The sequence below is a fragment of the Eptesicus fuscus genome, chromosome 9 (genome assembly GCF_027574615.1).
Source record: "Eptesicus fuscus isolate TK198812 chromosome 9, DD_ASM_mEF_20220401, whole genome shotgun sequence".
Classification (NCBI taxonomy): Eukaryota; Metazoa; Chordata; class Mammalia; order Chiroptera; family Vespertilionidae; genus Eptesicus; species Eptesicus fuscus.
Genome location: NC_072481.1, coordinates 37,005,248 through 37,018,905, shown reverse-complemented (window position 1 = coordinate 37,018,905; position 13,658 = coordinate 37,005,248). Strand labels below are relative to the sequence as shown.

Genomic DNA, 13,658 nt, shown 5'->3' with positions numbered 1-13,658 from the left:
TCAAGATAGAACTCCAGGCTGGAAGTTCCTCTTGGAGTCTAATTGAAGTAAGCTGTGCTGCAATCTGCCTTAGATCTGCAGTCCCTGGGTGGAGCCTTCAGTGCCTGAATTTGGGTGTAATCTACTATGTAACCCTGTGAAATTCACACGTGTTAGGTAGGGGAAGAAAAAGAAAGGTGCAAGTCCTATTCCAGGAAGGAGGAGGAGCAAGAGTAAGAGAGAGCCTGCTGGTCCTAGAGCCAGGGTGTGGGCAATTTGAGCATTCTGCCCAGAGAGTACCTGGAGGGGTGGGGTGGGGGGAATGATGCGGCACAAAGAAGGGAGACTCCAATGAGGGGACTTTCTCCTCCACGGGTCACATCAGGGCAGCTTGGGCATATGGGGGTGGGGAGGGGAGCAATGGGGAGAACCAGCTGGAAATAGAGAAAGGATGGATGGGAGAGGGGACGATGAGCGCTGAGCTCAGGTGGAGGGAGCAAGGGAGACCGGGCAGAGGCGAGGAGATGAAGATAAGAACAAAGGCCAAGAGACAGAAAGAGTGATAGAGATCGGAGGGCGATAAAGGCTGGGAGAGCCGATCTGGGTGGAGAGGTCCTAAATGGGGAGAAAAGAGTGGGAAGGAAGCGGTAGGCGTAAAGGAGCACCGGCCTTTTGGGGTTTCCTGTGTGCCCACCCCACCGCTCCGCGGGCTCGGGCCCGCCCCCTCATCTGTCACTCCCAGAGCTTGGAATCCCCTCCCCGCCCCCCCCCCGCCCCCCTGCCAGGGCCGGAGAGCAGAGCGCACCTCCCGCTCTGTCCCAGCCCACGGGCTCCCTCCCCAGCCCCGTGAGCGCTGCCCCCTCGGGAGGAACTGTGCCGCCCCGGATAGATGGTGGGGGGCCCAGCTGGTACGTTATCAGCCTCCTCCAGGAGCAAGCCTGAGCCGCTCAGCGGCTGCCTGTCTGAGATTAGGCCCCCGGAGGGTCATTAAGCGCCGCCCTGGCCCGAGCCCAGCCTCCTTTCCCTCCCTCATCTGGCCAGTCGGGCAGGTGGGAACTAGCGATAACGATTGGGGGCTCCAGCAGTTCTGGGGCCGACAGCCCCTTGCCCCCTGCCCCCTGTCAGGGCAGGAACAAGGAGGCGGGGGTAGAAAGGTCAGTGCCAGCGCAGCACCTGCAAGGACCCCCAGAGTTCCCACCATCCTGGTCCTGCCAGCATGGGGAGGGGCTGAGGAGGCCCAGGAATCTGGGCAGGGCCCTGCGAGCCCATCCCACCTGGTAAAACCGAACAGGTGAGAGGCGCAGGCTTCACTTGCTGCAGGGAGACACAGGGGTGGTGGCTCTGCCTTTGGGCCCTAGCAGGCCTGGGGGGGACCAGACTCAAACCCACCCCACCCTCGGGACACCTTGGGGGCAGCAGTGGCAGGGAATGTAGCTTCATGCAAGGAGAATCCGATCCAGGCAGCCAACGGTCCAGACCTGAGGCTGGAGAGGAAGAAGAGGTATTCTGCCCGCTAGGAACCTCCCTCTCTCCTTCAGTCCCCGAGCTCTGCCCTCTGGTCTAATCAAGGAAGACTTCCTAGAGGAAGACGAACCTTGTTTGGGCCAAGAAAAAAAGGAATATGCAGAGCTGAAACTAGCAGAGGTGGGTGAGAAGGCATCCGCCCAGGTGGTGGCTGCTTGAAGTACAATTCACAAGCAGTATTTCTGCTCATGATACTCTGAGCATGAGGGAAGTGATCTTGAAAATCATCTTAATCATCACTCGAGCAAAAGCCTAGAGGTGGGATCACAAGAGCTACAGCCACAATTCACTGCGCTGAAGCTCAGAGAGGAGAGGAGCTTTGCCCAAGTCCACACAGCAGAGAAAGGGTAAGCCTGGGGCAAAGACCCTGCAGACCTTCTGTCGGGTTCTTCCCATTGCTGCAGGCTGCAAACCCCAGTGAGGAGAGAAGGGACAATCCGGGTTTCAGATGGGTCTCCCAGGGCATTTGAGTGAAGCCTTAGAACAGCAGAGGAATGGCTATAACGGTGAAGTGACAGGTTGGAACAGTTGGCAGAGGGAGATCTTGGGGACAAGTGGTCTGCCTCCTACTTTGCAGCCCCACTCTTCTGCATCTGGGGGGTGCTCCCGGGTGAGTCTGACTCAGGTTGTCACCCCAGACAGAGACGGAGGCTGTTTCAGACAGAAGTGAGGGGCCTCCAAGGTCAGCCAGTGGCTAAGCCAGTGCCTCTTCTCTCTCCTTCCTGCTTCACTCTCACCAGGAGTCTGACTCCACCCCCTCACCCCCACCCCAGGACTGGTTCTGTGGTGAGACTGGCCAAACCAGCCACAGAGGGGAAGCTGAGTTCAGAGAGGGCGGTGACTCTCCCAAAGTCACACAGCGAGTTGGTGGAGCAGCGGGCACTCAAATCTGGGCTTCCTAAGTCCCTAGTCCAAGACTCTTCCCTGGGGCTTCCCATGCAGGAAGCCCACCCAGAGAGGCTTGTGGAGGGGGGTGGAGCTGAATGGGTGAGAGATAAGTGAACCCACCACAACGCCAGGCAGCATGGAGGCCAGCGGGAGGGGTTAGTGCTGCCTGGAATAAGGGTGGAGTGGTGAGCTCCCTGGCCCCATGGGGCCTCCCAGAGAGGCCTTCCTGGGTAACCCTCCGAAGCCACCTGGAGAGCAGCTTTGGTGCTGATTATCATGATGCAGAACGCAAGGTAGGGGCTGCCTGGGGGGCTGTTTGTGAGCCCTGGGAGCCTCAGAAGTACAAAAAGTCTTTATTCACAGAAATAAGGCCATTTCCACAGTGAGGGGAGGAAATGTAGGCAGGATGGGAGGTGCTGAGCTGACTGTCTCCTTCAGAAGGGTCTCCTGAATTGAATTGAGTGGGAGACCCCCCCCTCCAGGAGACCTCAGAGTCACAGTGGAGCCCCAACCCAGGCACAGTCTGAGTTCCGAAGTTGGCCAGGATGATTCAAGGGAGGGTGGGGTGGGGTGTGGTTGGAGAAGTCGGCCTGTTACTGTAGATTCCTGCTCAGAGGCATGGCATTGATTACAGGCGCCCAGGATCAGCGCTGGGGGCCACCGGCAAGTGGGGTCACATGGGGGTGCTTCGGACCTTGCCCTCCTCCTCGGGGACATTCTCATAGGCGTTCTCATGCTCATCAGACCTGAACGAGGGTAACAGGGGTCATTACACCTTCCCTCCCATCGCCTTCTCCCTGCCCCATCCTGCACTTGTGAGAACAGTATCTTTCAGAGTAGACTTTTGAGTCCCAGAAGGGGTTCCCCTGACCACATCTGGTCTTGTGCACCTGACACTGGAGGTCTCTCATTACCACCTCCCTGAACCCCCTCCACTGAGCCCCTCCACACAGGCACCACTGAGCCCCCTAATGAGGCCATCGCCCCACTGAGCTCTCTTCCCACACGGAGTCCCCCCACTCATCTCTTTAGAGTCCCTTTCCCTCGTTGAGCCCCTTTTCCCCACTGCATCCTTCCTGAGCCTCAATCCACTTATTGAGCCCCTTCCCCGACCAAGTCTCTATCCCCTTCCTGGGTCCTGTCCCCATGGACCTGCGGTTCTCATCAAGCCCCCGTCGCTCACCAGTTCCCTCGCTGCGCCCTCTCTCCTCACTGAGCCCTTCCCCGCAGGAGTCCCATCCTCCCCTCAGGCTCTGGCGGAAGCACCTGGTCCTGATGGCCCAGCCCCTGGAGCACCTCACCTGAAGCTGGCCGCCATCGAGGAGTACTTTCCTTCCGTTCCTGCCAGGATCCCATCTTCCTTGTTGCCAACTGTCACGACCATGTTCACGGGCTCCCTGGGGACAGGATTCATCAGTAGAGCTCTCTGGATCACCTCCCTTATTGTACCCCCTTCTCCCCATGTCCAGTGAGGCCTTGTCTGGGCTCTGGTTCTCACAAGCCCAAGGGCAGAGGCTGCTGCCCTCTCCTGCGAGGTCCCTGGCAGCACCTGATTCTGGCCCCACTCCATGGACCCTCACACCTTTCTGCCTGCTCCACGGTGGGAGCCTCAGGTCCCAGCCCAAGACTGGCAGCCTCCCTCTCTTCTGGCTCAGCTCAGCCCCAGAGTGGACCCCGCAGGACTCGGGGTCTGCTCGAGATGTCCACACGACTTTCCCAGGCAGCAGGAGCACCATGGTCACCAGCCACTGAAGACAGAGCGGGGGTCAGTGGAGAAAGGACAAAGCTCCTGGCCCCTTATTAAAGACTAGAGGCCTGGTGCACAAAATTCATGCACTCGGGGGACAGTGGGGAGAGATCCCTCAGCCCAGCCTGTGCCCTCTCACAGTCTGGGAACCCTTGGGGGATGTCCAACTGATGGCTTAGGCCCACTCCCCTAAGCCAGCAGTCGGACATCCTTAGCACCACCATGGAGATGGGAGAGGCTCCCGCCACCACCTCTGCGCTCACCAGCCATGAGCCCGGCTTCTGGCTGAGCGGTGCTCCCCCTGTGGGAGTGCACTGACCACCAGGGGGCAGTTCCTGCATTGAGTGTCTGCCCCCTGGTGGTCAGTGCGCATCATAGCGACCGGTTGTTCCGCCGTTTGGTCGATTTGCATATTAGCCTTTTATTATATAGGATTAAACCCCCTGAGTGTAGCCTCTGTCCCACCTCCCCAGAAACTGCTTTTCTGAGGGCCCCAGGGAACCTTACTGCTGCTCATCTTCCCTTGGACATCCCACAGGCTGCTCAGACTTACTGTGTCCCAAATTAAACTCAGCAGGTGCCCCAGCTCTGCTTTTGTGTTCTGTGTCTCAGGAGTGGTCCTCTCAGAAGCCTAAATGTTTCCCTGCCCTTCCTCCCTCTTGCCTGCTGCTGTCTCCATCCCTCATCTCCCAAGGGGTCTGACTCCTAGGCAGCAGACAGTCTAGACCTGTCGCCTCTCTGCATCCCCTTGTCACCTCCATCATCCAGACTCTCTCCTGAACGCATGCCCAGCCTCCGCATTGCTCTCCTTGCACATGCCCACTGCAGGGCAACCAGAACCACTTGCAAACTTGCACTAGATCCCCACCGCACTAGGGAGAAGCCCACGGTTCAGTGCAATGCTGTGCAGGGGTCTGCTTGGCCTGGGCCCGTGCCTTCGTCACTGGCCTATCTTGGACCGCTCCATCTCTCTCTCCACTCATGCGATGTTGTGTTTCTCAGTGGGCCGTGCAGGGCTACTGCTTGCACCGTGGCCCCAGGCCATGTGGGTGAGAGCTGGGGCAGCTGCAGCCTTGCCCCAGGGTTGGCAAATGCCCAGAGGGCCGGATTTCAGCCAAGCCCCTCTACCTCGGTGCCCTGCCCCTAACTCAGGACCCCAGGGCACTCTTCATTGACTCCAGTCTCCATCCCAGGCCACCCTATCCTGAGACTGACTTTGGGGTAAAGGTGCAGTGGAGGCCTTCTTGGACCACCCCTGCTCCCCAGACGGGTCAGGCCTGCGCCGCACTCTGCTCTCCCCTTAGCGGCAGTACTTGCACCTCTGCCGGCTGCTTTCAGATCTGCCTCCCCTGCCAGTGGGGAGCCTGTGAGCACAGGGGCTGTCTGTCCCACTGCCCCTCTGTACCCCTGCATGTGGCACAGCAGCTGACCCCCAGGAAGGACAGAGCCTTCCTTTCCACAGGCTTCACAGCCCCCATCGTGGGCCGGGCGGCTGTCCCAACTATACAGATAGAATCGATGCGACTTGGAGAAGAGGAGCCATTTCCCCACCCTCCCAGTGAGTGAGCACAGAGCAGTGGGGCCTCACAGGCAGGTCTGGGAGCCAGTGAGCTGGTGCTGTAGCCCAAGACGTCGAGCCTCAGTGTCCCTTTTACACCGTGCGAGGACTGGACCCAGGGTTTCTGCTGGAGCAGTAGCCATGGTCCTGGGGCCACCCTGCCCATGGTGCCCCAGCCCCCGGGGTCCCCAGGAAGCACTCACGGCTCTTCTTGGCACCAGAAGTGGTTGACAGCAAAGGCGATTGCAACGAGGACCAGGAACACGGCCATGGCGATCAGGCCTTGCATCCAGGGCTGCAGGTTCCCCAGGCCTGGAGGAGGGGGGGGGGGGTTGGATGCTCCAGTGATCTGGCCACAGTGGGACTGTGAGTACAGAGCAGGGGGAGGGCCTCCCACCCCAAGGGCTGGGGCCTGTGCTAGAGGTCATCAGCCAGCTGCCAGGGCCAGAGGAGACATTCTGGGTGGCAGGGGTGGGAAAGAGGACCCATCTGACACTCCACTGAGCTGAAGAAAGGAATGGAGGTTTGGAGGAGGGAAGACAGGAGTTCAAAGGAGGAATGAGGTGCTGAGGAGGGAACAGGCCTCGTAATACTGTGTCTGAGATCCAGGGGGCCCAGAGCCCCCTCATCATGGGTCACCTGCAGGGCCCCACAGGGAGTGTCAGGGCCACAGGGACCAAAGGGCAGCCCCCTGCACAGCCGGCCTAGGCCTGCCAGCCAGGGGTGGCAACCCTCCTCCCTGGCTCCCAGCAGGCTGGGCAGCCCAGCGCTGACAGACCGGGCTGGCATCTGGAAGATCCTGTTCTGTGGCAGGAGGGTTCCTAGTGCTGGGTGGGGCATGGGAATGAGAGACAGGCTTGCTGCTCAGCTATGGGTGCCCAGGTGCCCAGAGAGCGGGGTGGGACAAAACGCGAGACAGAGGGGCTCTCCTCTGGGTCTTGGGGGCCAGGAAGGAAGCTTCCAAACCTGACCCCTCTCAGCTCCTCCAGCCACGTGCTCAGGGGGTGAGGCCCCGTCCATGCACATCTCTGCCTTTTGACCCTTACGGGTTATGTTTAACCCTTGACACCACCTCTAACCCTCAAGGTTTCTCAGAAGGCTCTGTCCTCAGCCACTGGCAGCCCCAAAGGGCTCTTAACTGCCTGGGCAGCACTGTGCTCCGTTAGCCTGAGGAGGTTCTTCCCACAGAGGACATGCGTGCAGCAGCAGGTAGAGGTCTCAGGAGGGGACAGAGGCTAGCAGGTGGCTTCAGAGTGGTCCTGCCTCCAGCCCAAACACCAGCATCCTAGTGCCATCCTCTATTTTGAGGTGCCAGGCTGGGCATCAAAAATCTCACTCTGACTCACTCTCACTCGAAAGTCCTTCCTTGAGTCTACCCTACAGCCTCCTGCAGGAGTGAAGGCCCTGCCTCTTCTCAGCTCCCTCTGAGCCGGCAGGTATTGGGAAGGAGGCGGGGTTTTGGAACTCTTTGGCCTATGGCCAGGTCAGATCTTGCTTCTCTCCTTGGGTAACAGAAGATTCACAGTGTGGTTACCCTGAGTTCCATACTTGCCAAAAAGCAATGTTTTGCACTCATTGTTTTCCCAAGAAGCAATGGTTTAGACACATTGTTTCCTCAGGTTAGTGTTTGCTCAAGGATTGGGAGTTAGGGCTCAAGCCCTGGGGGGCCTCTCCTTGCTTCCTCTGAACAAGGCAGCCAACTCCCTCCAGACACACCATGTGGCTCTGGGGTGAGACACAGAGCAAGGGGCAGAGCCTGGGGTAGGAGAGAAGAGTCCAGACTTAGGCTGCAGATGTAGCCTCACAGTGCAGGGCAGACACCAGATCTTGGGGTGTGGTACCTCACTGGAGCCAAGCTCTTCTGCGCCCCTGACATGGCAGCCACAGTGGTAGGTAGGCAGGGCGGCTTTATTGTCCTCATATTATTCATGAGAAAGCTGAGTCTCAGAGAGGGGTAGTGATTTGCTCAAGGCCACACAGCAAGACAGAGGCAGAGCTGGACAAAGAACTCAGGTACGTGGTGGGGGCCACACTGGAGCACTGTCCCCTACCAAAGCCCAGGAAACTAAAATGAGGACTTATGCCAAAGCCATGGGCACAAGTGACAGCTCGGCCCCTCCCCTGGCACAAGTGGCTCAGCCCAAACCCTGCTCTCAGGACCCAGCTATCTCTAGGGACAGTCCTTCTCTTAGATCCTGCGTCTCAACTCCTCTCCCCAATCCTAGACCCAACATTTCCCCTGTTGCCTGCACTTCTCACTCATGGAAAAGAGTCTCAGGCAGAAATCTGGCTCCAAGTTCTCGGCCTTTGGAGGTTCCTCCACGACTCCAGTCTCTGCTCCCCTGTCCGAGGTGCAGGTGTCAAGGATGGTGACAGAGGCCAGAAGACACCCCTCATCCACACCTGGGTACCAGCACCCAGCCCAGCCCTCTGCACCACAGCCACCGGTGGGCCAGTCCTATGCTCACCTTGTTGACAGCTGGCGGGTGGCACTGCGGAGAGCAGGCCCAGAATGAGCAGGCCGAGGGCGGACATGGCTGTAGGCAGCTCCGGGGACTCCCCTGGGCTGCTGGAATCTGTGAGGTCTGTGGGTGTGTGCTGAGATCAGCCAGCTCGTAGCCCCGCAGTCTGGCCCTGGAGGAGAGGAGCTGGTAAGGAAGAAGGCCAAGTGGGAGGAGGAGGGAAGTGCAGAGAAACTGCCCTCCCTCCCATGGTAATGAGCTGCCAGGCCTGGCCTCCCTGGCGGGTGCCCAGCCCACTGGAGCTGGCATGTGAGGTCACCTTTCAGAGTTTGGCTAAGGAAGTGGGTCTACGGACCAGGGGGATGTGGGGAGAGTCGGGACCTCACCTCCAAGCCGAAGGCCTCCCCAGAGTTTTTACATCAGCTCCCCCTTCCTGGCAGGGAGGCTGGGCTCTGGGAAGAGAGTGACACATTATTGCTTCTGCCCTGAATGAGCCCATTTGGGTGGGGCCCTTCAGAAGGCAGACAGGAGGATTAAGAAATATGCTGGTTGGCTGAGGGAGAGTGAGGTAAACTCCAGAGGCCAGGGAAATGTCAAAGCTACCCCTCCCGCAGAGCCTGGCCTATTTCCTGTTCTCCTCTCACCTGTCCCTACTCAGCTAAGAGCCAGTCCTGGGACACGGTCCTGACTCACAGTCCTGACTTCTGTCCCTCTATGCCCAGTGCTGCACAGTAGCTCTCTAAATCCACCCTCTCCCATGGGGGTCACGACAGAGGGCCTAAGGTTCCCAGGCCCCAGCCTTCTCTACCCAGCCCCGCTGACCTGGCTCAGTTCAGCTCTTCCTCTTGGCCCCAGATGTGGTTCCTGGGATCTGGGTGGAGCTTCCCTGGAACAAGATCTGGGCTTGGTCAGAAGTCTCTCCATATACCTCTGGCCCACTTCCACCCATCACAGGGAGACAAGTGGGGGATCACAGCTGGGCTGTGGAGGGCAAAGGAAGGACACCCTCAGGTGTCAAGGTCCAATCTGGGGCTCTGAACCCCTGGGCCTCAATCCTCAAAATACATGGAGTTCATTGGTCCCCAGCTCAGGAACTGAGAATGACCCAAGTGCCTGTCGAGGCCTGGGGCCAAGGTCACACGGGGTCTCCTTGCCCCCCAAGCCCCGGAACACAGGAACTGAGAGTCCAGTTCCATAGACACCAAGAAAGAAGGAGCCAGCAGACAGGGGCAAAGTCTCATAGGTGGGGGGTCCCCAGAAGCCAGAGCATGAGCTAGAAACCCCTCCACAGCTTCCCTGGCCAGAAGCCACAGGACCTTCTAGGCATCCCTTTTTCCTGCAGGACAGGTCTTCTAGGGCCGACACTCAGACTTTACGCCTCGTCCCTGCTTCCCCTATGTGCATGGGTGTGGGTGTGCACATGGCAGTGCAGTGGGCCCATTTCCATCCAAAATGGGGTGTCTCGAGGTGATCCAGGGAGGCTTGGCTTACAGTCCAGTGGCCCCTCCATACATGGATATCCTGTTCTTCCTCCCTATCCCAGCTTGGTGTCCTCAGAATCTTCTGGCACAAAGTTTGTCTAGAGTCGGCACCATGCATGTTAATGAACAGCCACAGGTTCACTGACTGGAATGCAAGGAATGGGGTTGCATTTAACAAACACCCACAATGCCTTCTTCGAGGATTTTAAGCAGGGGAGTCTGATCAAGTTTGCATTTGAAAACTCCTGTGGACAGAGAGTGGAGAATGAAAGGGGAATGCAAAGATTGGAGAAAGGGAGAACAGGGGAGGCTGTACAAGAGCCACACAACAAGGCTGTGGCCTGCACCAGGGAGTGGCAGTAGGAATAAATCTGAGCCCTCTTTATGAGGGGCCGTGGCTGCTAGAACATGGTGACTACCTGGGAGTGGGTGGGAAACTGGGAGGAGCTGAGGGTGACTCCTGGTTTCTGGCTTGGGTCGCTGGTGAAAGGTGGTGCCCAGGACAAGGCAGAGCAAGCTTCGGGCCATGGGGAGGAATGATGAGCTACAGGCTTAGAAGTATTGTGCTTGTGGTGCCTGTTGGCCCTCCAGAGGGAAAGGTCCAGAAAGCAGTCAGATCCCAGGAATAGAGAGCTAGATCCAGGAGCCATCTGTGGTATAGCATGGGTAACTGAGACATGAGAGTGCCAATCTCCCAGACTGTGTGTGTGTGTGTGTGTGTGTGTGTGTGTGTGTGTGTGTGTGTGTCTGTGTGTGTGTGTGTGTGTGTGTGTGTGTGTGTGTGTGTGAGAGAGAGAGAGAGAGAGAGAGAGAGAGAGAGAGAAGCAGGGGTAAGGAGGGAAGCAGTGAGAGGCCAGGACACATAAGGGTCTTTCATGAAAGAGGAGTCAGGATGGAGCAGGAAACCCCAGAAGAAGGGGTGTCCCAGAAACCCAGAAAGGAGAATCCAAGACGACGTGGACAGGGAAGTCGCTGCTGTGAGCCCCCTCCAGCCAGTGACTCACAAGAGCAGCCCAGCCTCTCCCATCAGTCCCCAAGTCCCAGGTCCTGCCTCCCTTACCTGAGCAGCACCCCCGCTTCCCTAAAAAAACCTGGGGAAGTACAAGGATTCCCTGGGCCATGCTTTTGGTGGGGGGGGGGGGGGGGGGGGGAGAGTGGGATAAGCAGGAAGGACATCAGGTGACCAACAGGAGGAAAACACACCTCCCAGGTCAAAGTCCCAAGCTTTAGAGCAAAACAAGTTGTTCCGGAAAGGGGAGTGTGGGTGGACACTGGCTTTGAGGCTGGTCCCTGCTCTCTGGGTGTCCTCATACAACTGAGGGGGGTCATCTCCCCATCTGTATGGACACAGCCCTGGGTCCCCATGGCAACAGGTTGGGCCCCCCCCTAGTGGTCTGGCTTGGAGCCAAAATCTGGACTCAGACCTCAGCAGCCCCATAGGGCTGGACCCTGTGTCCTCATATCTGAGCTGTTGCTCCATCCATGCTCAGTTCCTTCCTCCTGTTCCCAGCCCAGTTCCACCATCCTGGATCATGAGGCTCCCTTAGGCCCTCCATGTAGCTTATCCTTGTGTGCTTACCCTTCAGAAAAGCCCAAGTGGGCCTAGACTTCCCCCAGTCACCTTTCTGCCCACCTCATCCTGCCTGACATTCCAGTTGTTGCCAGCAGGTGGCAGAGTCCAGCTCCATCCCACACTGGTTGTAGCAAGAGAAAGCAGGATAGTACATTCAAGAAGGGTGTTGAGAGCACAAAAACAAAAGCTCTTTTTGCTCATTCTTATAATATTTTGTCTCATTAATGTCTTTGCTGCAAGCCTAAGAGCACCTGGAGACTTTGCTTTATTCATTCAAAGAGATCCTGCTTAAACCCCTCAAGGGCTTCCAGTGGCTCTTAAGATAATATGCAAACTCCTTAGCCTGGGCTTGAAGACCCCACAACCTGCCCTTACCCCCCTCTCCAGCCTCATCTGGCCCCCGTGCCTCCTGTCAGTCCTAACAGTAGCCCAGCGCTCTCCCGCATCAGGCCTCTCCACACTTGCTCTTCCCTCTGCCTGCACCCATCTTCCCGTCCCATTTGCCCGCCAGATGCTAGCAGATCCTCCAAGTCTTGCTTAAATGTTACTTTGGCCAAGAGGCTTTCTTTCACTGCGCCTCTCCCCCATCTGCAGTTACTTCTTCTATGAGTCCTCCCTGATCATCTCTGTACAGCCATTATCACAAATTGCAATTACATATTGATGTCTGTGTTTCCTCACTTGTCTGTCTCCCCAGGTACAGAGCGCCATGCCTGAGCACACATCCAGAAAATACTTTATGAAGGTAAGTCTCAGTATATTCAGTACCCACCTCTGGCCTGACAGCTAGTGGAAGCTAGGAGAATGATTGAGTAAATAAAGCATTTTAGCGCTAGTTGGATCCTTCTCTTTCTCTATCCTCTAGCTGTGGGGACAGAGCCTAGGTCTGATTCATCTCTGTATGTCGTCATAGCTCAGAGACGTTGAAGCTATCCAGTCCAGAGTGAGAGTGAGCTCCCCATCCCTAGAGGTGTGCAAGCAGAAGCAAAGAGCCAGGTCATGCAACAGGAGCATCTGCATAAGGGGTCTGGCCCTTCCTTTGCTATGCTACACATTTTATTGTATGCATTTTAAAGCATCACTCTGGAAGCCTGTGATTCTGTGACTCTGTTAACAGATTATAGGAGATTTTTGTATTGTAGTCAGGTTCCGAGGAAGTGGGCCGGTGAGGACCGTGTCTCCCCACAGACTCAGCATTTCATCCACCTGGCTCCCCTTCACTTAGCAATCCCTTCACAAGGGCCCGTGGGCAGAACTCAGAGATTCACGAACTTGCATGGGGAATACATCACAACTGTTATTCACTAACCTCTAAAACTGAAAGTTACCATTTTCTTCCATTAGGAATGGAGGCAACAAACCCCAGTGTCCCTGTGGTATGTTCATATTGCCATACAATTGTGGCAGATCTCTGGAGATATCATGTATGCTCATCACTATGGAAGTATAACAGTCACTGGACCTTCCGCTAGATCTTATTATTTAATACAGTATAAAGATACACATAACTTACTATATTACAAACTTACATTTTTAATATTTTGGTAACTGTATTTCAATATAATTTATTTCCTTTGCTATGCTACACATTTTATTGTATGTATTTAAAAACATCACTCTGGCCCTGGCCAGTGTGGCTCAGTTGGTTGAGTGTAGTCCCAGGCACCAAAAGGTTGCCAGTTCCATTCCCGGTCAGGACACATGCCCAGGTTGCAGGTTCGATTCTTAGTTGTGGTACCTGTGGGAGGCAACCAATCAATGTCTCTCTCTCTCTCTCTCTCTCTCTCTCTCTCTCTCTCTCTCTCCATAGGCTTCCCCAAACTTCCCAAGGCACAAAAATGGTTAAGAAGTTCTGACCCACCTGGGAGCCTGTGGCAGGTTGGCAGAAAATAATGCCAATGGAGAAAGATTGGCACTCTCTAGATAGAAGTTTTCTAGGACTGGGAGCTGAGAACTATGGTCAGAATGAATAGGTCCTCACCCCCCACAGAGAGCCCTGTGCCTGGGAGCTAGAAGGGGCAGAAAGCAGCCCTCAGAGCCAGCCAAGCCGGAATGTACTGGCTGTGACTCCTGGGTCCTAGGTTACTCCACTGGGCCGGTGAGATTTATGGCCAGGACCGCCCAGTGGGGGAAGATCAATCACTCCGCCTGCTGCCCACTCACTCAGCCAAGAAACTGAAGGGCTGGCTCTGCCAGGAGCCTTGCCTGCCAGCAGAGGTCCCAAGGCCAACTTTTTACCAAGTGGTTCCAGCACAGCCCCGCTGTCCTGGCCAAGGCCACAGGCTGGCTGTGGAACCAAGGGGTGCTGATTTCTAGGAACCAAGTGGTTCCTTCTCGCCTAAAGGTTCATCCTGAGTAGCATGATCTTGCTCCTCACTTTTCAGCTGGGGAAACTGTGACCCAGAAAGAGACAGTCACTAACTGAAGGTCGTACAGTGAGTTAGTA

At 56.6% G+C, this 13,658-nt stretch overlaps 1 protein-coding gene across 2 annotated transcripts; it reads right to left on the bottom strand.

Annotated features, from left to right (window-relative positions):
- Positions 1 to 2,727: 2,727 nt before the first annotated feature.
- Positions 2,728 to 8,600, bottom strand: PDZK1IP1 (PDZK1 interacting protein 1). Of its 2 annotated transcripts, none has more exons than XM_008139345.3 (5): positions 8,545 to 8,600; positions 8,165 to 8,330; positions 5,900 to 6,008; positions 3,693 to 3,788; positions 2,728 to 3,137 (listed from the first exon to the last, which is right to left on the bottom strand). In XM_008139345.3, exons 2-5 carry the CDS (start codon positions 8,229 to 8,231, stop codon positions 3,065 to 3,067), a joined length of 345 nt encoding a protein of 114 aa, XP_008137567.1. In that variant the 5' UTR covers positions 8,232 to 8,330; positions 8,545 to 8,600; the 3' UTR covers positions 2,728 to 3,064. The 2 variants fall into 2 exon arrangements, with proteins under 2 accessions (XP_008137567.1, XP_054576589.1); XM_054720614.1 differs by lacking the exon at positions 8,545 to 8,600 and adding an exon at positions 8,478 to 8,496.
- Between the last annotated feature and the right edge of the window lie 5,058 nt (positions 8,601 to 13,658).